Here is a 24,547-nt window from a genome sequence, read left to right as displayed (position 1 = left end):
TCCTCTCTTTCTCTCCCCCATGCTTTTCTCCCCTCTTTCTCTCCCCCATGCTTTTCTCCCCTCTTTCTCTCCTCCATGCTTTTTTCCCCTGTTTCTCTCCCCCATGCTTTTCTCCCCTGTTTCTCTCCCCCATGCTTTTCTCCCCTGTTTCTCTCCCCCATGCTTTTCTCCCCTTTCTCCCCTCTTACTCTCCCCCATGCTTTTCTCCCCTCTTTCTCTCCCCATGCTTTTCTCCCCTCTTTCTCTCCCCCATGTTTTTCTCCCCTCTTTCTCTACCCCATGCTTTTCTCCCCTCTTTCTCTCCCCCATGCTTTTCTCCCCTTTTTCTCTCCCCATGGTTATCTCTCCTGTTTCTCTCCTCCATTTCTCTCCTCTGTTACTTTCTCCCCTGTTTCTCTCCCCCATGCTTTTCTTCCCTTTCTCTCCTCCATGCTTTTCTCCCCTCTTACTCTCCCCCATGCTTTTCTCCCCTCTTTCTCTCCCCCATGTTTTTCTCCCCTCTTTCTCTCCCCCATGCTTTTCTCCCCTCTTTCTCTCCCCCATGCTTTCTCCCCTGTTTCTCTCCCCCATGCTTTCTCCCCTGTTTCTCTCCTCCATGCTTTTCTCCCCTGTTTCTCTCCCCCATGCTTTTCTCCCCTCTTTCTCTCCCCCATGCTTTCTCCCCTGTTTCTCTCCCCCATGCTTTCTCCCCTGTTTCTCTCCTCCATGCTTTTCTCCCCTGTTTCTCTCCCCCAGGCTTTCTCCCCTGTTTCTCTCCCCCATGCTTTCTCCCCTGTTTCTCTCCTCCATGCTTATCTCCCCTGTTTCTCTCCCCCATGCTTTTCTCCCCGGTTTCTCTCCCCCATGTTTCTCTCCCCATGGTTATCTCTCCTGTTTCTCTCCTCCATTTCTCTCCTCTGTTACTTTCTCCCCTCTTTCTCTCCCCCATGCTTTTCTCCCCTCTTTCTCTCCCCCATGCTTTCTCCCCTGTTTCTCTCCCCCATGCTTTCTCCCCTGTTTCTCTCCTCCATGCTTTTCTCCCCTGTTTCTCTCCTCCATGCTTTTCTCCTCTCTTTCTCTCCCCCATGCTTTCTCCCCTGTTTCTCTCCTCCATGCTTTTCTCCTCTCTTTCTCTCCCCCATGCTTTCTCCCCTGTTTCTCTCCTCCATGCTTTTCTCCCCTGTTTCTCTCCCCCATGCTTTTCTCCCCTGTTTCTCTCCTCCATGCTTTTCTCCCGTTTCTCTCCCCCTTGCTTCTTTCCCCCTGTGCTTCTTGCCCGTTTCTCTCCCCCCGTGCCTGCTCACCTCCTTCTAGATCGCGGCTGCTGCTGTCCGCCTCACCTACCGTAGCGGCCGGAGGTGCTCCTACAACTCAATCAGCTCAGAGCGGGAGTGTGGGGCCGCTGCGGTGGGCCGTGGCGCACGCGTTAATTGGATGCGTGTACCACGGCCCACCGCAGCGGCCCCACACTCCCGGTTTCCGCTGATTGGATGGAGGAGCGTGTCCGGGCGCTGCGGGCGGCCAGTAGGTAAGGAGAACAGCAGCAGCTGCAATCTGCGAGCCAGATGCGGCCATCAAAAGAGCCGCATCTGGCTCGCAAGAGCGGGGCAGAAGAGATCCGGGGCAGCAGGCATTTTATTCGGGGCATGAGCCCCGAATAAAACTGCCTAGCGACGCCAGTGCAAATAAATATATTATTATTATTATTAACCCCTAGACGACCCTGGACGTAGGGTTACGTCATGGAAGTCTGTCCCCAGACGACCCATGACGTAACTCTACGTCCTGGGTGTTTCTCCCGCTATGGAGCGCGCTTCATAGCAGGTGGGGGCCGGCTGCAGTGAGCAGCCGGGACCTCACCAGTAATGACACGCTGCAGCGATCCCGCTGCCGCGTGTCATTAACCCCTTAAACGGTGCGACCACGGCGTTTAAGTGTAAGTGACAGGGGGAGTCTCCTGTCACTTACCGATCGGGACCCCCGCAGTGTGACTGGGGGGGTCCCGATCGTTAAAACGGACCGCCGGAGGTCTCTCACCTGCCTCCGTGCGGTCCGATCGGCGATCTGCTGAACTAAGCCTGCACAGGCAGGCTCAATGAGCAGATCGCCGATAACACTGATCAATGCTATGCCTATGCCTATGCCTGGCATAGCAATGATCAGTGTAAAAATCAAAGTAGTGTATGTAGAAGTCCCCCAAAGGGACTTCAAATGTGTAAAAAAAAAAAAAGTTCAAAACACTATTACACTACCCCAAAGCCCCTCCCCCAATAAAAGTTGAAATCACCCCCCTTTCCCATTATATAAATAAAACATATAAAAATAAATAAATAGATAAACATATAATATACCGAAGCGTGCGTAATTGTCCGATCTATTAAAATATAACAAGCGTCATTGTGATCGGTAAACGGCGTACACGAAAAGAGGGGAAAAAGTTATTACCGATTTTATGTTACATTATATATTTAAAAAAATCAATAAAAAGTGATCAAAACGTCCGATCTTCACAAATATGGTATTAATAAAAACTAGAGATCATGGCGGAAAAAATGACACCGCTAACAGCACCATAGGTGAAAAAATAAAACCGTTATAAGCGTCACAATAGGCCCATTTTATTAATATTTAATTGCCAAAAAAAAGGATTTCATAAAAAAAATACTTATATAACATTAGAGAACCTGTGTAACCTGCATATGGTTGTGTCCGGGCTGACCTATAGAATAACGGTATCATGTCGCTGTTACCATATAGTGCATTACGTAGACACAGGAACCCCCCAAACGTTACCATATTGCATTCTTTTTTACAATTTCACCTATTTATATCTTCATAAATAATATATTTGGAATCCCGTCATACATGTTATGGTAAAATGAATGACGCCATTACAAAGTACAACTATTCCTGTAACAAACAAGCACTTACATGGCTTGTAGATAGAAAACTGAGAGTGCTAGAGCTCTTAGAAGGGGAGGAGGGAAAAATGAAAACACTAAGATCAAAATTTGCGCGGTCCACTGGGTCATTTTGGGCCTGGTCCTCAAAGGGTTAAGGGACAAGGTTTATTTATTTGAGAAAAACATTTCATACTCATACATCTCTAGGGGTATAGCTCAGTGGTAGAGCATTCGACTGCAGCTTGAGAGGTCTCTAGTTCAAATCCGGATCCTTGTGAATCCTGTTTTACCGATTAATTGTGGAATATGCTATAAAAATAGTACGGAGTCTATGATATGCAAGGTCATGTGACCATTATGCCCTTTTTGCATGGTAGAGGCCACTGATTGCTTTAGTCTGCAGACTGGAAAAGTCCAGGATGACAGTCAGGTCATGGACTGTTTCCATCTTTTTCAATGGCCGAGTCATCAGGTTCATGTATGCCCAACTTACTGTAAGTTCACTCATCGCTAGTCACAGAGTTTCTCCATTGTAGGTGTCAGCAGAAGGATTCTAACTGTTGTGCATTGCTCTGGGTGAGTATATGTCCTTAAAGGGGTTATCCAGCGCTACAAAAACATGGCCAGTTTCCCCCCTCTCTCTTGTCTCCAGATTCGTTGGGGTTTTGAAACTCAGTTCCATTGAAGTAAATGGAGCTTAATTGCAAACCACACCTGAACTGTAAACAAGAGAAGGGGGAAAAGTGGCCATGTTTTTTTAGCACTGGATAACCCCTTTAAACGCTCCCTTCACAGGGCTGGTGAGATTACTTGACATCACGTTCTCATGATGGATAAGAATTAGAGATGACGAACCGGGTTCGGGTTCGAGTCGATCCGAACCCGAACTTTCAGCATTTGATTAGCGGTGGCTGCTGAACTTGGATAAAGCTCTAAGGTTGTCTGGAAAACATGGATACAGCCAATGACTATATCCATGTTTTCCAAATAGCCTTAGGGCTTTATCCAACTTCAGCAGCCACCGCTAATCAAATGCCGAAAGTTCGGGTTCGGATCGACTTGAGCATCCTTTAAGAATGGCTTCAAATATTCGATTGGTTGCATATATGAGAGCTGCTATTGGTGCTATATGGTTTTTTTTACTGCTACTATTAATTATTTTGGTCTGAGCTTTTAATATCAGCATGAATAAAGATAAGTTTTAAAAAATTATTTTCGGTGAGTAACATATGGTGAGCCGTGACCACCCTGGTAGTCTAATGGTGCTACTACATGGGCCGATGGCAGCCTGATTAATACTGTAAACAAGCACCGATCTGCTAGATCCGATTATCGCTCCGTAATAGGGCCCTAAGGCCGCGTTCACACCTTCTGTGTTCTGCATGGAACACGATAGATAAAATAATCTAAAAGAGATGAAAGGCGCCATAGGGTGATACCATAAAAAAAGTAATGACAAGGGGAGCATAAATGGGTATGCTCACCTTTAAGTGTTGTACGGAGGGTGCAGCACTATCAGTGAAGATAGACAGAGGGGCCGCAGCAGCCAGTCCAGAAGTTCAGTCTAAGATCTTGAGCCACAGGATCCAAGACTTCAGATGGGTATATTCGTGTCACAGCCTCGGATGGGTTACTGTTATCTACAATAAATAACTGATACTTTATTTTACTGTTATCAAGAGCCGTTCAGCGCCGAAGTAGGTCCTATTTACCTCATCCTCGGTTAGGTCCGAGGCTGTGACATGAATATAGCCTGCACGGAACACGGACGTGGAATGCATGTATTGGACTTCTCCCCCGCCCGGGCAGCATCTGTGATAAGATACTGGGAGCGGGGGAACTGTATGCATACGCACCAGGCTGTTATGAATCAGCCAAGCGGCATTACTATGCATACAGTTCCCCCACTCCCAGCATCTAATTACAGATGCTGCCGGGGGGGGAGAGAAGTCTGTTACATGCATTCCACGTCCGTGTTCCGTGCAGAACACGAAATGTGTGAATGTGGCCTAAGAATGTGTATGAATAGTTACAATTACAATCTCCATCCAAATAGGTCTGCCATGTTTTGACTTGTCCTATTGTCCTGCTTAGCGTATTGGTCCATAAAAGTTTAGCTCAAGCAGATTTCAGGGATGTTTGCTGGGGGGCTGTCATTGTGCCCATGATCAGGCAGCAGGATCCCTCATTAATCTGACCCCCTCAGTTTAATTCCTCAAAGTCACATGTAGGGAATTTGCTGTGGATTTCATTCTGCGGATTTGCTACTCATTGCCTTCAATACTAAGTATATTTATGTATTATTTTTTTTTACATTATGGGGTTGTCTGAGGTCTGATTACATTATAGGGCTCTGTCTGGGGTTTGTATTACATTATGGGGGTCTGTAATATAATACGTACATACATATCCCCAAAAGTAATGAGTATATTTCAGGAGTCTTGGAGGCAGCACCGAATTTACAGGGCAGTGGGCTTTTTCCACATTCATACACAGAAAATCTGTAACTTACACAGAATGAGCTCCTAGATTTGCAGTAGTAAATCAGCAAAACATGCACACCAAAAAAACACTAAGTGGGAAAGTTCTCAAACTAAAAAGTATTTTTCGGCGTAAAATGGCCAGATGCGAATTAATTTATTCGCAAATGGCTGGTCATTTTACGCCACCTTCGCCAGTGGGGCGGGGAGGGAGTGTGGAGGGGGCGGACTCAAATCTGCTTTATTTATCATTTTTCGCTACGAATAATGATAAGGAAACCTACACCAGCTCTGAACCGGACAGGCTCCGTACAATTGGGATTTATGTAGAGGTGCATAAACTCCGGAGCTGCGGGGACATTTGTAAGCCTGGTGTAAAAAACGCTGAAATTCATAAATGTCCCCTATGTGGGAACACAATCTTCAGTGTTTTGTGTTCCGCTAGTTGTTACACTGTGCAAATGCGGTTAAGGACTTGAGGCGGTAAGTGGACATCCTGAATTAAACAGCAGCAAGTGGAGTTCCCTTCTGTAATTCACCACCACATGTAGGAGCCATGGCAGCTGGCTCATCAGAGAAGAACACCCCACTAATATATTCTCTTCTGTTTTTGTTTTTCAGATACCCGTATCCATACAATTACATCAGAATTTTTTTTTTTATTGCCAGGGAGGGGTATGGTGGAGTTATTATTATAAAATTATTTCACAGTTTTTTTCTTTCACTACTTAGTAGCGAAGCTGTTTAATAGAGGGTATCCAGGGGTTAGTATTACCCCCTCCCCCATAATTTTCTGGCCTACGCGTACCTTTCTTGCACCCCTGTGCCCAGTGGGTACTAAAGCTATGCTAGCACTAAGCCCCAGATTAATGATATGGTTATAGTTAAAGAAAAGGAATCACAGCTGAGGCAGCTAACTAGTACCCTACACCCAAAGCATATTAAAGGGGTGTTCAGGAGAAAATCGTGGGTGGTTACTCTTCTCTGCTGAAGTGCTTCTGCACAACGATATACAGAGCAGGGTCCCATTTCCCCTGTGTACTGTATATTCTCATTTACAGTATCCGGGGGGAGGCTGCCTGACATGACTGCTATTTGCGGCAGCCTTTGTTCACCGGGTGGTGATTGGTATCATCATTTGCACTGTTAGTGGTTCTAGCACAGTGAGCAGTAATAGCAATCACCACTCACCTTGACGGGCAGTCTTCCCCCCCCTGATACTATATATAGGAATATAAAGTACACAGTGGGGACGGGACCCTGCTCTGTATAGCGTTGTGCGGCGGCGCTTGACCAGAGCAGGGAATCATAGAAGTGCAGGGCTTAGACTGTCTATTAATAATCAAAACAGTCCCAGAGACTTCAGCACAGTAGTCTTTTTCCTTCCATAATCTTCTATGGTTCTATATAAGTGGGCTAAGAGTCTGTGTTAGGTGCAGGAGCCAAGTGTCATGATGGGGCCTGAATAAAGTTGGGGTCCACAGTAATGTAGATCAGCTCTTAGGACGCACAGAATAGGGCACCTACACATGGAGTACAGCATTTACCCATCTAGATCCCACAGCCAATGGTTACTGTGGCATCTAGATAGCTAAAACCATGTGCCAGTTACTTCCAGTGTCCAAACAGCCACAGAGTACAAACTCTATATAACGTCATCCATGGGGCCATACTCTCCCATACACAAGATGTAAAAGGCAATCAGCAATTTCGCAGCACACTACAATACAAAAAGTATTACAGCATACCGAACAGGAAAATACATATTCAATTCCGTTAAGGTGACAAAAAAAGAAAAAGGTAAAAAAAAACATATCTATCATTATATCATGAATGTCTGAATACCTAAAATATAAGTGTACTGTCCATAAAACTGCTGTTTCTTTAGATTGATCCAAACTGCAACAAAGACTTACAGCTAATGGAATTTGGGAAATACAAAACCATGATAGTATAGACACTATGGGGGAGATCTCCTTCTCCTTGTTGCCCATAGCAACCAATCATATCCCAGATTTCATTATATCAGAGCTTGTTAGTATATGAAAGCTGAGCTGTGATTGGTTACTATGGCCAATAAAGAGACTCTGACTATAAGACAGCTGATAAATCTCCCCCAATGGTTTTCTATCACCCATACATACAGAGTAGATTCAGTCCTGGTGGGATCTGTTACACCAATCAGGTTGTATTTTGTCTCTCAAGAGAAATCAACAATATTTTAAAAGTCTTGAACCAAAGTGAAGCCGCCATTATACTGACTGCAATACATATAACTATAGCCCATAGAGTTGAATGGTGTCAGATACTGATCACATGACCAATGCCATGCATGCGGCCAGGGCAGGTGTGATGTCACCTGGGATACTGTTGCTAAGGAACGACAGAGAGAGATGTCTGCTGGACCGAGCCACAGCGCAAACATGGAGGACGAGGAGATTGTTGTGAGGAGGAAGAGGAAGAAGACAGGAGGGCGCATCTTGGACTCATCGGACGATGAGAAGACTTCGTTGAAGAGCCAAGGGAGGAAGAGGAGACGGGAAACCTTGGCCTCTGAGAAGACACCAAGATGCCCTCTGGACTCATCGGACGATGAGATGAAGACTTCAGTGAAGGGCCAAAGGAGGAAGAAGAGCTCTGAGAAGTCCAACGATGGAGAGGCCGAACAGATGAAGAAAGAAGCCGTGGCTGGCAAGAGGAAGGCCAAGAAGAGACACATTGTGGATTCTGCAGTGGAAAAGAAGAAGCCACCAATCAACATCCACATGGAAGAAGATATGGCGGGGAGGAGGAGAGCCAAGAAGAGGAACATCCTGGATTCTGCAGTGGAAGAGAAGAAGCCACCAATCAAGATCCAGAAGAAAGAAGAAAAGAAAGAAGACCAGGCAGCCTTAGGTACATCCCTATATGTACACTTATATAGTTCTATGCATGGGACATATGGACTTTATCATGTATTCAGCACATTAAGTGACTCAAGTATAATGGGGGGGGGGGGTACTATGCTGAATGTTCCTGATTTTTTTTCGGGTTTATAATGTACCATTAATATCACAGCAAGTGTTACAGTCAAATAAACCGACAATAGGAGGGTATAAGGAAAAAGAAGGGTCTAGTATATCTAGTAATGTTCCCCAAATGTATTATATAGGGTGAGACACTGTGATTACTGTACTTTATCTTCTCTCTGCTTGTCTAATTATAGGATTTTACCTGCACTAATAAACATGCCCCCAAAAGAGAAAAATGTTACATCGTATAATGCAAAATACCCAAAAGTATTTCCCATTGTTATTATGTGATGTATATATAGTACATGTGCTCCTAATGTTGGGAAATAAACCACTGAATGTTTGTCTCCCCAGTTTATTAAATCACTGGAATAGGTGTATGTACATTTAAAATTGTATTGCATTTAGAGTGTGTCTGGTAGCACTGGCTTCACTGCTCCCACACACACTATGAGTGCAAGACAGCACAGAGTGTATTACGACGCCCTGCCACTGCAGTAGCCGTTTAGCCTACTTCTAACACATTTCCAATTGGACCTTACTTCACTCGGAAACACGTCGGTAATTGAAGGACCTGCATTATTACTAAGGGCTTCATAGGGTCGGTACCAAGGGGTAGAACAGGGTAGGGGTCGCCCTTATTAGGGCGATTGCCCCGCTCCACCCTAAGCACGCAGGGGTAGAATATACACTATACTCGGATAGGGAATAACAGGGTGAGGTGGTCCCTACTCTGGTAAGGCTTTCCTACCCTGATGAAATTTCATTGGTGTTGACAACTCACTTGCGATATTGACTCAATTGTGATATAGTGAGACAGTAGTTGTCAATACCAAAAACAGCTGGTAGCACCAATACACCTTATAGGCGGCTACATAATGTCAATGTTTGTATGTTGGTCTTTATTGTGGGGTCAAAACCTTTTTATGGTGTTTATTAAAAGTTAAGTTTTAAATGTGCATACACCTATTCCTGTGATTTATTCTTGGATTGTATGGTGTAATAGACATGGTTTCATAACTGAATCTGTGCACTGTGATTACATTCCCCCTTGCTTTTTTACTAAACTAAATCCACAGGGCCTGTCCCTTCCCCTGCAGTCCCTGTACACGGCCTCCCTCTTCAGCAGCTCCCAGGCCGGGAACAGGCATAGCTATCTTCCTGCCTGTCAGCTGGGGCCCCTCCACACAGTAAGTAAACCACCCAATGACAGGCAGGAAGATGCAGAGAGCAGCAGAAGGACCCCCTCCTCTCTCCTGACACCCCCTTCCCCTGCAGTGACCCCCTCCTGTATACAGCTCCGCGGTCGGTGAGGAGGGAGAGGGGCTGCAGGCTGCACGGTCCAGGCTGGAAGCAGAGAAAGTGGAAACTTCACAAGAGGACACCCCTGGAGTTTCCTGTCACGCATAAAAAGTAAGTGTGCGAATATCTGTGTAACGTCTGTGTGGTGTGCATCCATGTCATCATTTGTCATTATTTGTGTGTTCGTACTATAGATGTGTATGTATATATGTATATATATATATATATATATACACACATATAAAGTCAGCATGTGTTTGTATCTGTTTAATTTTTGTGTGTGTTTGCATATTGCCTATTATGTATTTATGTCATGTGACTGGTATGTTAGCATGTATATATATATGCCGTATGTAATGTATACTGTGTGTGCATATATGTGGGTATTATTGGTAACGGTGGTATTAGTATATATTGGATTTGTGTTGTAACAGTATGATGGTGGTAACTATCTCTTGGTGGGGGTCTCAGCAGTGAAGTCCAAATGATCTAAACTTTTGTCATGTCTGTGTGCCATCAAGTAATAAGCTATCCAACAGCATCCAGTAGAGAAGATATGGGGAGGTTTATTCCAGCATCATACACAGTGCCAATGTGTCGACCCTATCGTCTATTGCCTATTTTTTAAGCATGTAAAGCCTGGCTTGAAAAAGACCCAATAGGGTAGAAACGTCACCACTGTGTATGATGCTTGAATAAACCTCACCATATCTTCTCCACTGGATGCTGTCGGATTGCTTCTTACTTGATGTCATGTGGTCTCCATTCGGGATTGGAGACCCTCTGGCGTGCGTCCCACCTCTATTTCAGAGAAGGCATTTCTTCACACTTTTGTGACTGATGCTGTTGGATGCTTTATGGTATGTAAATAGCCTAAGATGCACCAGCACCCTGGACAGCGGCTCACATTGGTTCGTACCAGCACCCACACCCACCAACTTCCTGCCCTGCTAGCCTGTCCTGGTCGGAGACAGCATTGCACCTCCAGCCACAAGGCCCCTACCCCATACACATAGTCCCCTGCCCGCTGCTGAAGAGCTACTGGCGTCCTCGCTACCTACTATGTCGTTTATGGACTTTTAAAGATTTTTCTCCAAAAAAGATGTGAATTTTTAAATGGTGAGTGCCCTTATACTTCTACTACTCTATTTATGAAGATAATTTGTACACCTATCCAATAAGTGAGCACCACCTCTCTAAGCGCTATAGTCTGCTGCAATCCATATGATCACCACATGTATTGGATACAGTAGTGCCGATTACTTTTTCTACAGACGTTGCACTGACCCAGTCGGTGTTACATCCATTCTGTGGCTGGAAGTTCAGATATCCATGGATACAACCATTCCGGGTTGGTACTGTGTACAAGCCCAAATAGATCAGAATAGGGATTACACACAGTAGAGCTTCTAATCCGATAAATAGCTTTAGAAGGTGATGTGTATTGTGCCAAAATTACCTGTGTAATAATCTCTGATATCTATTTTTCCCCCTTGTAGGAGGACCCAGCAGTGTCCAACCAACTGGCAATGACAGCACCATCTCTAACACCATCCTACAGAGATTACGATTCCATCATGTGCTCGGCGAGGGAAACTACGGAATGGTCATGTTGGCACAAGACACCGTCACCAGCCAACAGTTCGCTGTCAAGATCATCAAGAAGCGAGTCCTGCTAGACGACATTGAAGAGGCGGATGTGATGGTGGAGCGCCGAGTCTTACAGCTGGCATCTGGGAGCCCCTTCCTAGTCCACGCAGACTTTGCATTCCAGACCAAGTTGTTTGTTCTATTTGGGCTGGAATACATGAGCTGCGGGGACTTTGACCAACTTTTGCGATCGGAGGGGCCGCTGAAGATCTCCAGTGCAAGATTCTACGCCGCTGAGCTCGTGTGTGGCATCCAATATCTCCACTCAAGAGGCGTCATCCACCGAGACCTCAAGCCCGAGAACATCCTGGTGGCTGAAACAGGGCACATCAAGATCACAGATTTCGGTCTCGCTCTGGAAAACATCTTCGGAGACCGAAAAGCCACCCAATACGCTGGGACCGCAGGCTACATGGCTCCCGAGGTGAGAGATCTTCCTATTGTCCACTAATTTGCTTCTATTACAGGGTATAGCAGGTGATGGTATACTGCTAGAATATGCCATCTCTGGGGGTCTGACCTCTGGCTTCACAAAAATTGGAAGACTGCATGGGGCGCTGATATAGTATTTGTCTCTTTTTTCCTACATAGCCATGTGACTAAGAACATCTCTATGCAAGACAAAACTCCAAAGGGGGGGTAATGCCACACTAATGTGAATAGTGTTGCTTTACAATGCATATAACTGAGGGTTACTGTGCAGGAGGAAAACATTCAGGGGCATTCAGTGCTGCACCAACGCTGCATCTCCCTGTTACAGTTTATGCGGCTCCCAGAGATCAGTCCCCCACCATTCTTAAAGTCATGGCACATCCTGGCGACATCCCACTTCAATAAACTCAAGATAATATCTGTTGTTTTCTTTATTGCAGATGCTGGCAAGTAAAGGATATGGCGCCGGAGCAGACTGGTATTCATTTGGTGTCATCATGAAGAAAATGATTACCGGAGGGCGTGACTACCATCCAACCCCCATCGATGACACCAGCTCCGGCGCCGAAGACTTCATCACACAGGTCAGTGTCTATCTGATCGGATCAGGAATGAATGGTTCAGACCATGCACGTACATCAAGTACTCCATTCATTCTTTATGGGGATAAGGAATATTACACTTAATGTGTCATTATGCAGAAGCCCATAGACAATGAATAGAGTGCTGGCTGCACATGCATGACCCCTTTTAACCCTCTCTGTAGACAAATTATGTCAAATGAGAAAATTCTGAAGATTTTACAATTCATCAGAATTAAGGCTCAATCATCTCTATGCCATGCAGTAGACAATAGGATGGGCTGCCATTCACAAAGATAAGTGCTCTCTCTTATCTACACAGCCTCAAGAGTTATGGTCACTAAATAATATGTACATTTCTCATTCCAGCTCCTCCAGCAAGATCCTGCACAGCGCTTGGGAGCCAACCGAAACACCAGAGAACATCAATTTTTCCAGCCTATTGATTGGGTCAAGGTGGAAGCCCTCGAGATGACCCCACCACGCATCCCATCGAAACCATCCAAGCCTCAGCAGAAGACCGAAAAGTTCCATCTGAAGACCATGGAGGTAAAAGAGGCCAGGACGTGTCGTCTGACATCGGAGGAACAGGCCGTATTCCGGGGGTTTTCGTTTGTCACCTCGAAGACCTTTGGCCAGCTCTAAAGTCATCAGAGGTAGCTTAACCCCTGAGCACCTGGCAGAAGAGGATCCACAGACCGAAGACCATGAAGAGTGGACCCCCAATGACCATCAGTCATCAAGGACACCAACAAGACGCGTGCAGGAAGGAAGCGGACACATGTGGAGAAGAACAACATGGATGGACCCCTACACTGCACAACAAGCCAGTAGGTAAGCCACACTGGTAAGGTAAGTGGAAGCGCCAGGCCATCTGCGCTGTATAACTAAAGGCATGTGTGAGATTTTTTTCACCGGTGACAGGATTTCCTCACATCCATGACTGCACCAGCTCCTAGTGCGGTGTTGGATATGAGAGAAAAAGAAAAGATTAAGATTTTTTTAGCACATGTCTATAATAATTCCATCCTCATGGTACTATATACAGATTTATACTCTGTGTATAGTATAATATTATATACCGGTGATTGGATTTCCCTGGGTCAATGACAATGCTGTCATAGGTCTGGGGAAAGAGGTGAGAGATGGCCGGCTATTAAGGGGTGGAGGAGGCCGGATTTTTTTTTTTTTTTTTAATTCTAAATAAGACTTAAAAAAAAAAAGCATATGCCAAGTGTCATCAGGTTTTAGAATATCTTCAGTATCCACCACAGTCACTTACAGGAATCAAGAAGGAAGGGGACACCATGTCAAGAAGAAGAACAGGGAAGCATTAAGGTCATAGGCTTGCACTACACTACAGCTAAGTGGAGGCATCAACTAATGGGTTTACTGAAAAATGATTATTCTTATTTGAATGTAACTGTATGCTACTGAGAGCCAATCCCTGAGCTGGGTACCTCACACTTTTCCATCCTCTGTCTCCTAACCTATCACCAGCTATAGTTTAGCACCTTCTAGAGGATTTCTACCAAATCCTACAGTCCCTGAGAGGTATGTATAGGGGGAGGGGGGGTACTAGATTGATCCACAATCCAGTCAGTGTGTTTTAGAGAGAGTATACAGAGAGTGTTCCTGCTGCAGTTTATTCTCCGCCACCACCCCAAGTCACTAAAAGGTCACTCACATCAAGTCTAGTCAAGTAAAGTCACTACAGTCAGGTATCTCAGAGTATCCATAGACCTTATCATAAGTATTATCTGCCAGCAAGAAACTGTGATTTATAAAGTATTCCAAGTCTAAAAGTATTATTCTCAAGTTCCCAGCTCATCAAGGGATCTCAGTCAAATGTTACCTACATTGTATCTTTATGGAAACAAGGTCTGTTTATTGTGTACTGTGATATTAAGATTTTTAGAGTAAAGTTTACAAGTGGTTACGTATATATCTGCTGGACTCTGTGGTTCCTCTACACCTGCACTACAGACTGTTCTATCAAACATTGTGTGTCGGAACATCCAGGGGTGGGAACATACTGTATCACTCCTGGCCACTGTGACAAGTGCCCCAGCAGTACACCAACATCTTGCCCCCAGCTAAACACCACCTGGCTCCCCTAGGTCCCACAATGCAGTGTTAGAAAAACATGGCCATTTTCTTCCAGAGACAGAACCTCTCTCGTCTCCAGTTTGGGTGTAGATTTTGCAACTCTGGAAGAAAGTGGTCAGGTTTTTCTTACGTTGGAAAACCCCTTTAAGTGCACTGCTGGGGGCAATATTGGGGGTTAGGTGCATAGCATAATATTAAGTGCAGCGGCTGTGTAGTCTATGGCCCTCAGATAATTTTATAAATGCCTGAATGGCCGTCGACAGGAGAAAGGTTCCCCACCCCTGGTTAATAACAACTGCAGAGCCTGGCTAGAAACGCTTGCAGTCTTAATGTAAGTTACAGGCCCAGTGTGGTTGTGTGATAAAGACCCAGTGTGACATCAGTTTGGTAATTATAAAAATGTTCCTAATGTCATAGCCACATATACAGAACACTGTGACCATGCAACGTCACACAGTAAGGAGAAACCTATTACCGGTACTTATAGATGCTACATTTTACAGAAAGCAAAGCTTGGCCTGCACCCCCAAAGCCACATAAACTAAAATCTTTTTCCTTTTTTTAGAGAAAACAAACAATTGATTTTTAACAATTTCACCCACTATTGTTACTAAATTGTACGGTGCAGTTTATTATATTCAATTTCCATCTATTGTATGATCCCACCTGCAGCACTTCTACCCTCAGGTGGGTCCCTACACTAACATCGTATATGTAGCACAGGACCCATGTGGTGTAAAAGCTTTATCACCTGTAATGTGCTTTTATATTCAGTCATTCACTGTAGAGAAGCCCATAGTAACTAGATCAAATGAATAAAAAAGTTCAATAAATAAATAGCGTTAGTGTAGGGACCCATCTGTATGAGGTCGCCGTGACGTGGCAGATGGGCTCGCACAATGTGAGAAATTGTGCGCTAAGAACCTCACTCTAAAACGTCTAAAAGAAGCCTTAGTAGTGTCCTGTCACTGCAGGAATCCAGACAATCTCTTGATATTTATTGCACATACAGATACACACATCACATCACAGAGAATTCAGCATCCACTATATGTCTTGCACTTATATTCTGGTACACTAGAGGGCACTGTTGTTTTTGCTGTCCATTCATATAAAAAAGTCTTTCAGGATACAGTCATTGATCGATTATTTTATACAACATGATCTGCAATACAACAGAACACAGAACAGGATAGTATTTTTACCTTTTAGTATCTGTATATGTATTTTTGGTGATTTACTTAGCACAGCGCATTCTATACTTAGGCCATCACTTCTGAAGCCTCTCACTGTTTTGTACTTTTTCATTTTTTGTTGTTGTAATTTTTCATTTGAAATTAGCACTTCTACATAGTTATAAGAATATGCATACTAATCCAAGTTGGTTTCCTTTTTAATTTTGATTGACTGGCAGCACTAAGTAAGGGAAGACATGGCTCCTCTGCTGCCACCAATGGCTGTTTTGGGAACTGCAGGGCTTCAGAAGCTCTGGTCCTAGCAGTTACAATCACTGAATTTACTTTTTCCAGAATACCACTTTAATAAGGTGACAGTATGCAACAGCAGTAAATTGTGTTTTTTTTCTCTTCCCTCTAACACACCATTGTAAAGAAATATTTTTTGCTGTCATGTTCCTATAGGGCCGGGAATACCAAGAATGAAGGTAATTTTCTAACCTTCCTCCTCAGCACCACTGTCGATAAATCCTGTTTTATCATATGTAACTTTGGTGCACTGGGGGCCGTACTACAGCCTTCGGAGCACAGATCTGCCCTGCCAGCTCACCCCTCAGATATCAAATATTGATGAGGAGGCAGTTGGCCGGGGGGGGGGGGGGGCAGCTGGATGAGTGTCTGCTTTGTACAACATGGGTTACCCCAAAAACAGTGCTGAGGTTAGTGGTAAGAAAGTCACCTTTATTCTTAGCATCCCCGGCCCATGGGAACGTGACAGCTGGTTAAAGTCTCCCTTTAGTTTCCCTTTAATAATTGTTGGTGTTTAGCTGATCTGTGAAGGTCCGCCTCCTGAAATCCCTGGAAAAATGTTTTGGTGTTGGAAAATGCCGATGGTTATATATTACCCATGTTTTGGTCACTACAGGGAAAATGTCTACAAGTTTGGATTCATGTCCCAATTTCTCCCCAAATAGAGATGTTTTTAAATTTTTGGCAACATAACGTGGCTATTAGGGGAGATATGGGAGCACAGTTTCCACCATGTTTGAAACACGTTGTTAAAGGGGTATTCCCCTCAAGAGCTAAAAAAAATGAAATGCTCCCAAACTGGTCTTACTTACCAATGCCAACTGAGTATTTTGAGCCACTACATTTCCCATCATGCATTGCTTTTGTACCTGCCCCCTTTGCTTTCTTTCTGCCCACTGCTGGTCATTACCTGGTGTTTACTGTGCAACAGAACATACACTGTTATCATAGGGGGCTGGTTGGCACGCAGTGATTATGGGGGTGACGGCACACATTTATGGGGGGGGGGGGTCATTAGCTTTAGAGGGAGATGTTCGCAAAGTTCATTATCTCCCCTGCAGCAGACCGTCGATGCTGTGAGTGACGGCGCCCGCTACTCCTGCTCCAGCTCTGCTCCAGGCGGGGGAGAGATTCGGCAGCCGTGGGTGACATACAGAATGCTCTGCTGGCTGTGGAGTATCACTGCTCTGTGGAGGCTGAGTGACGGGGCCCACTACTCCTGTTCCAGCCCTGCTCCGGGGGGAGATTTGGACAGCCGTGGGTGACATACGTGGAGGCTGAGTGACGTAGCTGGATCCCTGGGCGCCGTCGCTCACAACCTCCACAGCCTGCTGCAGGAGAGATGATGAACTTTGCCCCCATGTAAGACCCAAGTACCGGCGGGAGAAGGAGCTTGCCGGGTCACCGCACATAGAAGCGGCGCGGCTTTCACTAGTGACCCGGCAAGCTCCTTCTCCCGCCGGTACTTGGTTCTTACATGGGGGCAAAGTTCATCATCTCTCCTGCAGCAGGCTGTGGAGGTTGTGAGCGACGGCCCTGTCACTCAGCCTCCACGTATGTCACCCACGGCTGTCCAAATCCTTTCTGCACTTCTGTCATTATATTTCTACCACTTCATCATTATACTACTACCCCCTTCATCCTCCTGCACATGTATAGAAGAACATAGTGTCACCTATATAGAGATCACTGGTCATCACACATGGTATATTCTGTATACTGCACCATGCAGCTTTATATAAGAACATAGGGGGAGATTTATGAAAGGGTGTAAATATACAAACTGACCACAACAATCAATCACAGCTCAGCTTTCAGCTCTGGTAGAATAGAAGAGGAGTTGTGGTGATCGGTTGCAGTGGGCAGTTTACACCAGGTGTATATTTACACCCTTTCATAAATCTCCCCCATAGTGTCCTCTATACAGGTCACTGGTCATCACACATGGTATATACGGTATACAGCACGATACACCTGTATATAAGAGCATAGTGTCCTCTATACAGATCACTGGTCACCACACACGGTATATACTGTATACAGTACCAGGCACCTGTATATAAGAACATAGTGTCCTCTATACAGATCACTGGTCACCACACACGGTATATACTGTATACAGTACCAGGCACCTGTATATAAGAACATAGTGTCTATGTAGCCAGATACCTTCTACCCATGTAGGCGGATACCTCTCCCTATGTAGCCAGATACCTGCTCCCCATGTAGTCAAGGTACCTCCTTATATATAGCAAGATACCTCCCCCATTTAGACAGATACCTCCCCATGTAGTCAGATACCTCCTCATGTAGTCAGATACCTCCCCCCATGTAGTCAGATAACTCTCCCATGTTGTCAGATACCTCCCCATGTAGTCAGATACCTCCCCATGTAGTCAGATACCTCCCCATGTAGTCAGATACCTCCCGCCATGTAGCCAGATACCTCCCCATGTAGCCAGATACCTCTCCGCCATGTAGCCAGATACCTCCCCCATGTAGCCAGATACCTCCCCCATGTAGCCAGATACCTCCCCATGTAGCCAGATACCTCCTCATGTAGTCAGATACCTCCCCCCATGTAGTCAGATAACTCTCCCATGTTGTCAGATACCTCCCCATGTAGTCAGATACCTCCCCATGTAGTCAGATACCTCCCGCCATGTAGCCAGATACCTCCCCCTGTAGCCAGATACCTCTCCGCCATGTAGCCAGATACCTCCCCCATGTAGCCAGATACCTCCCCCATGTAGCCAGATACCTCCCCATGTAGCCAGATACCCTCCCCCCCATGTAGCCAGATACCTCCCCCCCATGTAGTCAGATACCTCCCCCCGTGTAGTCAGATACCTCCCCCAATGTAGTCAGATACCTCCCCCAATGTAGCCAGATACCTCCCCCCATGTAGTCAGATACCTCCCCCCATGTAGTCAGATACCTCCCCCCATGTAGTCAGATACCTCCCCCCATGTAGTCAGATACCTCCCCCCATGTAGTCAGATACCTCCCCCCATGTAGTCAGATACCTCCCCCCATGTAGCCAGATACCTCCCCCCATGTAGCCAGATACCTCCCCCCATGTAGCCAGATACCTCCCCCCATGTAGCCAGATACCTCCCCATGTAGCCAGATACCTCCCCATGTAGCCAGATACCTCCCCCCAAGTTAGTCAGATACCTCCCCCCATGTAGTCAGATACCTCCCCCCATGTAGTCAGATACCTCCCCCCATGTAGTCAGATACCTCCCCCAATGTAGTCAGATACCTCCCCCAATGTAGTCAGATACCTCCCCCCATGTAGTCAGATACCTCCCCCCATGTAGTCAGATACCTCCCCCCATGTAGTCAGATACCTCCCCCCATGTAGTCAGATACCTCCCCCCATGTAGTCAGATACCTCCCCCCATGTAGTCAGATACCTCCCCCCATGTAGTCAGATACCTCCCCCCATGTAGTCAAATACCTCCCCCCATGTAGTCAGATACCTCCTAATGTAGTCAGATACCTCCCCCATGTAGTCAGATACCTCCCCCATGTAGTCAGATACCTCCTCATGCAGTCAAATACCTCCTCATGCAGTCAGATACCTCTCCCCATGTAGTCAGATACCCCCCCATCAAGTCAGATACCTCCCTCCATGTAGTCAGATACCTCCCCCATGTAGTCAGATACCTCCCTCCATGTAGTCAGATACCTCCCTCCATGTAGTCAGATACCTCCCTCCATGTAGTCAGATACCTCCCTCCATGTAGTCAGATACCTCCCCCATGAAGTCTGATACCTCCCCCCATGTAGTCTGATACCTCCCCCATGAAGTCTGATACCTCCCCCCATGTAGTCAGATACCTCCCTCATGTAGTCAGATACCTCCCCCATGTAGTCAGATACCTCCCCCCATGTAGTCAGATACCTCCCCCCATGTAGTCAGATACCTCCCCCCATGTAGTCAGATACCTCCCGCCATGTAGTCAGATACCTCCCGCCATGTAGTCAGATACCCCCCATGTAGTCAGATACCACCCCCCATGTAGTCAGATACCTCCCTCATGTAGTCAGATACCTCCCCCATGTAGTCAGATACCTCCCCCATGTAGTCAGATACCTCCCCCCATGTAGTCAGATACCTCCCCCCATGTAGTCAGATACCTCCCTCATGTAGTCAGATACTTCCACCATGTAGTCAGATACTTTCACCATGTAGTCAGATAATTCCACCATGCAGTTAGATACCTCCCCACATGTAGTCAGATACCTCCCTCATGTAGTCAGATACCTCCCCCCATGTAGTCAGATACCTCCTCATGTAGTCAGATACCTCTCCCCATGTAGTCAGATACCTCCCCCCATGTAGTCAGATACCTCTCCTATGTAGTCAGATAATAATATCCCCTTCTATGACCCCCCCCCCCCCCATATAGTAATAATGCTCCCTGCCCTGCCCCCATAGTAATGTCCACCATTCTACTCCCTTCCCCTCCTGCCCCAACACGCACACACACAAAAATCATACTCACCTAATCCGGGCATGAAGAGGGTCTTCCTCTCTTCTCCAGCCTCTGAGCCAAGAGATCAAGGGGAGCGTAAGGTCTGAGGGAGATAGAGGAGGTGAAGGGGGAAGAGGAGGTGAAGAGGGAAGAGGAAGAGAGAGGAGGTGATGGGGGGAGAGGAAGAAAGAGGAACAGATGGGGGTAGAGGTAGAAAGAGAAGGTGAAGGGGGAGAGAGGGGGTGATGGGGGTAAGAGCAGGTGATGGGGGTAAGAGGAGGTGGTGGAGGCACAGAGGAGGTGACAGAGGAGGTGATGGGGGTGACAGAGGAGGTGATGGGGTTGACAGAGGAGGTGAAGGCGGTGAGAGGAGGTCAGAAGAGGTTATGGGGGTGACAGACGAGGTTATAGGGGTGACAGAGGAGGTGATGGGGCACAGAGAAGGTGATGGGGGGGACAGAGGAGGTGATGGGGGGGACAGAGGAGGTGATGGGGGACCAGAGGAGGTGATGGGGGGGGGGACAGAGGAGGTGATGGGGGGGGCAGAGGAGGTGATGGGGGGGACAGAGGAGGTGATGGGGGGGACAGAGGAGGTGATGGGGGGGACAGAGGAGGTGATGGGGGTGACAGAGGAGGTGATGGGGGGACAGAGGAGGTGAAGGGGGTGACAGAGAGGTCAGAGCAGGTTATGGGGGTGACAGAGGAGGTCAGAGGAGGTGATGGGGGTGACAGAGGAGGTGATGGGGGTGACAGAGGAGGTGATGGGGGTGACAGAGGAGGTGATGGGGGTGACAGAGGAGGTGATTGGGGTGACAGAGGAGGTGAAGGGGGTGACAGAGGAGGTGAAGGGGGTGACAGAGGAGGTCAGAGGAGGTTATGGGGGTGACAGACGAGGTTTAGGGGTGTGACAGAGGAGGTGATGGGGGGACAGAGGAGGTGATGGGGGGGTGACAGAGGAGGTGATGGGGGGGACAGAGGAGGTGATGGGGGGGACAGAGGAGGTGATGGGGGGGACAGAGGAGGTGATAGGGGGGGACAGAGGAGGTGATGGGGGGACAGAGGAGGTGATGGGGGGACAGAGGAGGTGATGGGGGGACAGAGGAGGTGATGGGGGGGACAGAGGAGGTAATGGGGTTGAGAGAGGAGGTGATGGGGGGGCAGAGGAAGTGAAGGGGGGGGCAGAGGAAGTGAAGGGGGGGACAGAGGAGGTGATATGGGGGACAGAGGAGGTGATATGGGGGAAAGAGGAGGTGATGTGGGGGACAGAGGAGGTGATGTGGGGGACAGAAGAGGTGATGGGGGGGACAGAGGAGGTGATGGGGGGGACAGAGGAGGTGATGGGGGGGACAGAGGAGGTGATTTAGCATCGGGGATACAATCGCAAACCTATTGCGACATGAGAGCGGTCCGGCCAGCTGTCAGAGATGAGTCATGGTGCTCGGGGTTACCCCGCCTCGGGCTCTTACAGGAGTGGGATGTGGACCAGAAGATGGAGCAGCCCCCGCGAGCAGGTTATGGGGGTGACAGAGGAGGTGAAGGGGGTGACAGAGGAGGTCAGAGGAGGTTATGGGGGTGACAGACGAGGTGATGGGGGTGACAGAGGAGGTGATGGGGGGACAGAGGAGGTGATGGGGGGACAGAGGAGGTGATGGGGGGGACAGAGGAGGTGATGGGGGGGACAGAGGAGGTGATGGGGTTGAGAGAGGAGGTGATGGGGGGGGGCAGAGGAAGTGAAGGGGGGGACAGAGGAAGTGAAGGGGGGGGACAGAGGAGGTGATATGGGGGAAAGAGGAGGTGATGTGGGGGACAGAGGAGGTGATGTGGGGGACAGAGGAGGTGATGTGGGGGACAGAGGAGGTGGTGGGGGACAGAGGAGGTGAAGGGGGTGACAGAGGAGGTGATGGGGGTGACAGAGGAGGTCAGAGGAGGTTTTGGGGGTGACAGACGAGGTTATGGGGGTGACAGAGGAGGTGATGGGCACAGAGGAGGTGATGGGCACAGAGGAGGTGATGGGGGGACAGAGGAGGTGATGGGGGGGGTGACAGAGGAGGTGATGGGGGGACAGAGGAGGTGATGGGGGGTGACAGAGGAGGTGATGGGGGACAGAGGAGGTGATGGGGGGGACAGAGGAGGTGATAGGGGGGACAGAGGAGGTGATGGGGGGACAGAGGAGGTGATGGGGGGACAGAGGAGGTGATTGGGGTGACAGAGGAGGTGAGGGGGGGGACAGAGGAGGTGATGGGGGGACAGAGGAGGTGATGGGGTTGAGAGAGGAGGTGATGGGGGGGCAGAGGAAGTGAAGGGGGGGACAGAGGAAGTGAAGGGGGGGACAGAGGAGGTGATATGGGGGAAAGAGGAGGTGATGTGGGGGACAGGGGAGGTGATGTGGGGGACAGAGGAGGTGGTGGGGGACAGAGGAGGTGATGGGGGGCAGAGGAAGTGAAGGGGGGGACAGAGGAGGTGATATGGGGGAAAGAGGAGGTGATTTAGCATCGGGGATACAATCGCAAACCTATTGCGACATGAGAGCGGTCCGGCCAGCTGTCAGAGATGAGCCGTGGTGCTCGGGGTTACCCCGCCTCGGGCTCTTACAGGAGTGGGATGTGGACCAGAAGATGGAGCAGCCCCCGCTTCCACCGGCCGCTGCTGCTGTTTCTACCTGGTGGCCCTGGACGCCGGGACTGCCCCATCTCCCAGTCCACATCCCACTCCTGTAAGAGCCCGGGGCGGGGTAACCCCACGCACCACGACTCATCTCTGGCCCGATTCTCTGACAGCTGGCCGGACCGCTCTCATGTCACAATAGGATTCTCCTGCCCCGATTGTATCTCCGTCCCCGATGCTTAACCCACCACATCACCTCCTCTGTCACCCCCTCACTATCCTGCTGCCGACCTGGATGCCGCCGCTCCCGGATCCGGCACCGCAGGGGGACAGTGTGCCACAGACGCTGCTGGTCCTCTGCTCCCCCAGACTCTCTCCTTCTTTTCCCCGCAGCATCTCCAAGCCCTGTCCCCCACAGAAAGCTGCTGAGCTGCTGCTGGGGGAAAGAAGGAGAGAGCTGCGGCAGTGACAGTGACTGAATGATAGCAGTGTCCCACAACCCAAAATTTATTTTTTCCCCCTCCTGCATACCCCCTCAACCTGTGGCACGTGCCCCCTGTGGTACGCGTACCGCAGGTTGAGAAACACTGCTCTATACAGATCACTGGTCACCACACATGGTATACACTGTATACAGCATCATACACCTGTATATAAGAACATAGGGGGAGATTTATCAAACATGGTGTAAAATAAAATTGTCTTAGTTCCCCCTAACAACCAATCAGATTCCACCTTTCATTTTCCAAAGAGTCAATGAAAGGTGGAATCTGATTGGTTTCTAGGGGCAACTAAGACAATTCTACTTTTACACCAGTTTGATAAATCTCCCTCATAGTGTCATCTATACAGATTACTGGTCACCACACATGGTATATACTGTATACTGCACCATACACCTGTATATAAGAACATAGGGGGACATGCATGAAAAGGCGTAAATGCCTTTTTTAGGCGCAGATGTATATTTGCAAAATATTTGCAAACGGTATATTTTTTCCGCATCTGCGCCACCTTCGCCAGTGGAGCGGAGAGGGGGCGTTACCGGGAGGTTGGGGGAGGGAGGGGTTCACTCCCCTGAGGTCTGGAGCAGCGGGGACATTCGTAAGCCGGGTGTAAAAAATGTCCCACATAGTGTCACCTCTATACAGATCACTGGTCACCACTCATAGTATATACTGTATACTGCACAATACACCTTTAATAAGAGCATAGTGTTCTCTATACTGATCACTGGTCACCACACATGGTATATACTGTACACAGCTCCAAGCACCTGTATATAAGAACATAGTGTCACCTCTATACAGATCACTGGTCACCACACATGGTATATACTGTATAATGCACCATATACCTGTATATAAGAACAGTGTCCTCTATACAGATCACTGGTCACCACACATGGTATATACTGTATAGTGCACAATACACCTGTATATAAGAACATAGTGTCACCTCTATACAGATCACTGGTCACCACACATGGTATATACTGTATACTGCACAATACACCTGTATATAAGAA

The 24,547-nt window shown here is 47.7% G+C and overlaps 1 protein-coding gene across 1 annotated transcript; it reads left to right on the top strand.

Moving 5' to 3' along the window:
* The first annotated feature begins 12,111 nt into the window (after positions 1–12,111).
* On the top strand, positions 12,112–13,251 carry LOC138787221 (RAC family serine/threonine-protein kinase homolog). The gene is made up of 2 exons (XM_069964423.1): positions 12,112–12,341; positions 12,708–13,251. The coding sequence occupies exons 1-2, from the start codon at positions 12,198–12,200 to the stop codon at positions 12,981–12,983; spliced, it is 420 nt and encodes a 139-aa protein (XP_069820524.1). The 5' UTR covers positions 12,112–12,197; the 3' UTR covers positions 12,984–13,251.
* The last annotated feature ends 11,296 nt before the right edge of the window (positions 13,252–24,547 follow it).

This window comes from Dendropsophus ebraccatus, chromosome 3 (assembly GCF_027789765.1).
Source record: "Dendropsophus ebraccatus isolate aDenEbr1 chromosome 3, aDenEbr1.pat, whole genome shotgun sequence".
Taxonomy (NCBI): domain Eukaryota; kingdom Metazoa; phylum Chordata; class Amphibia; order Anura; family Hylidae; genus Dendropsophus; species Dendropsophus ebraccatus.
Note: the sequence above shows the minus strand (reverse complement) of the source record. Positions and strands in the feature narration are given on the sequence as shown.

Excerpts from the sequence above, each read along its gene's own strand:
- LOC138787221 (XM_069964423.1), top strand. The coding sequence starts at position 12,198 with ATGCTGGCAAGTAAAGGATATGGCGCCGGAGCAGACTGGTATTCATTT. Across the intron at positions 12,342-12,707 it reads CCGAAGACTTCATCACACAG|CTCCTCCAGCAAGATCCTGC; the intron begins GTCAGTGTCTAT and ends TTCTCATTCCAG.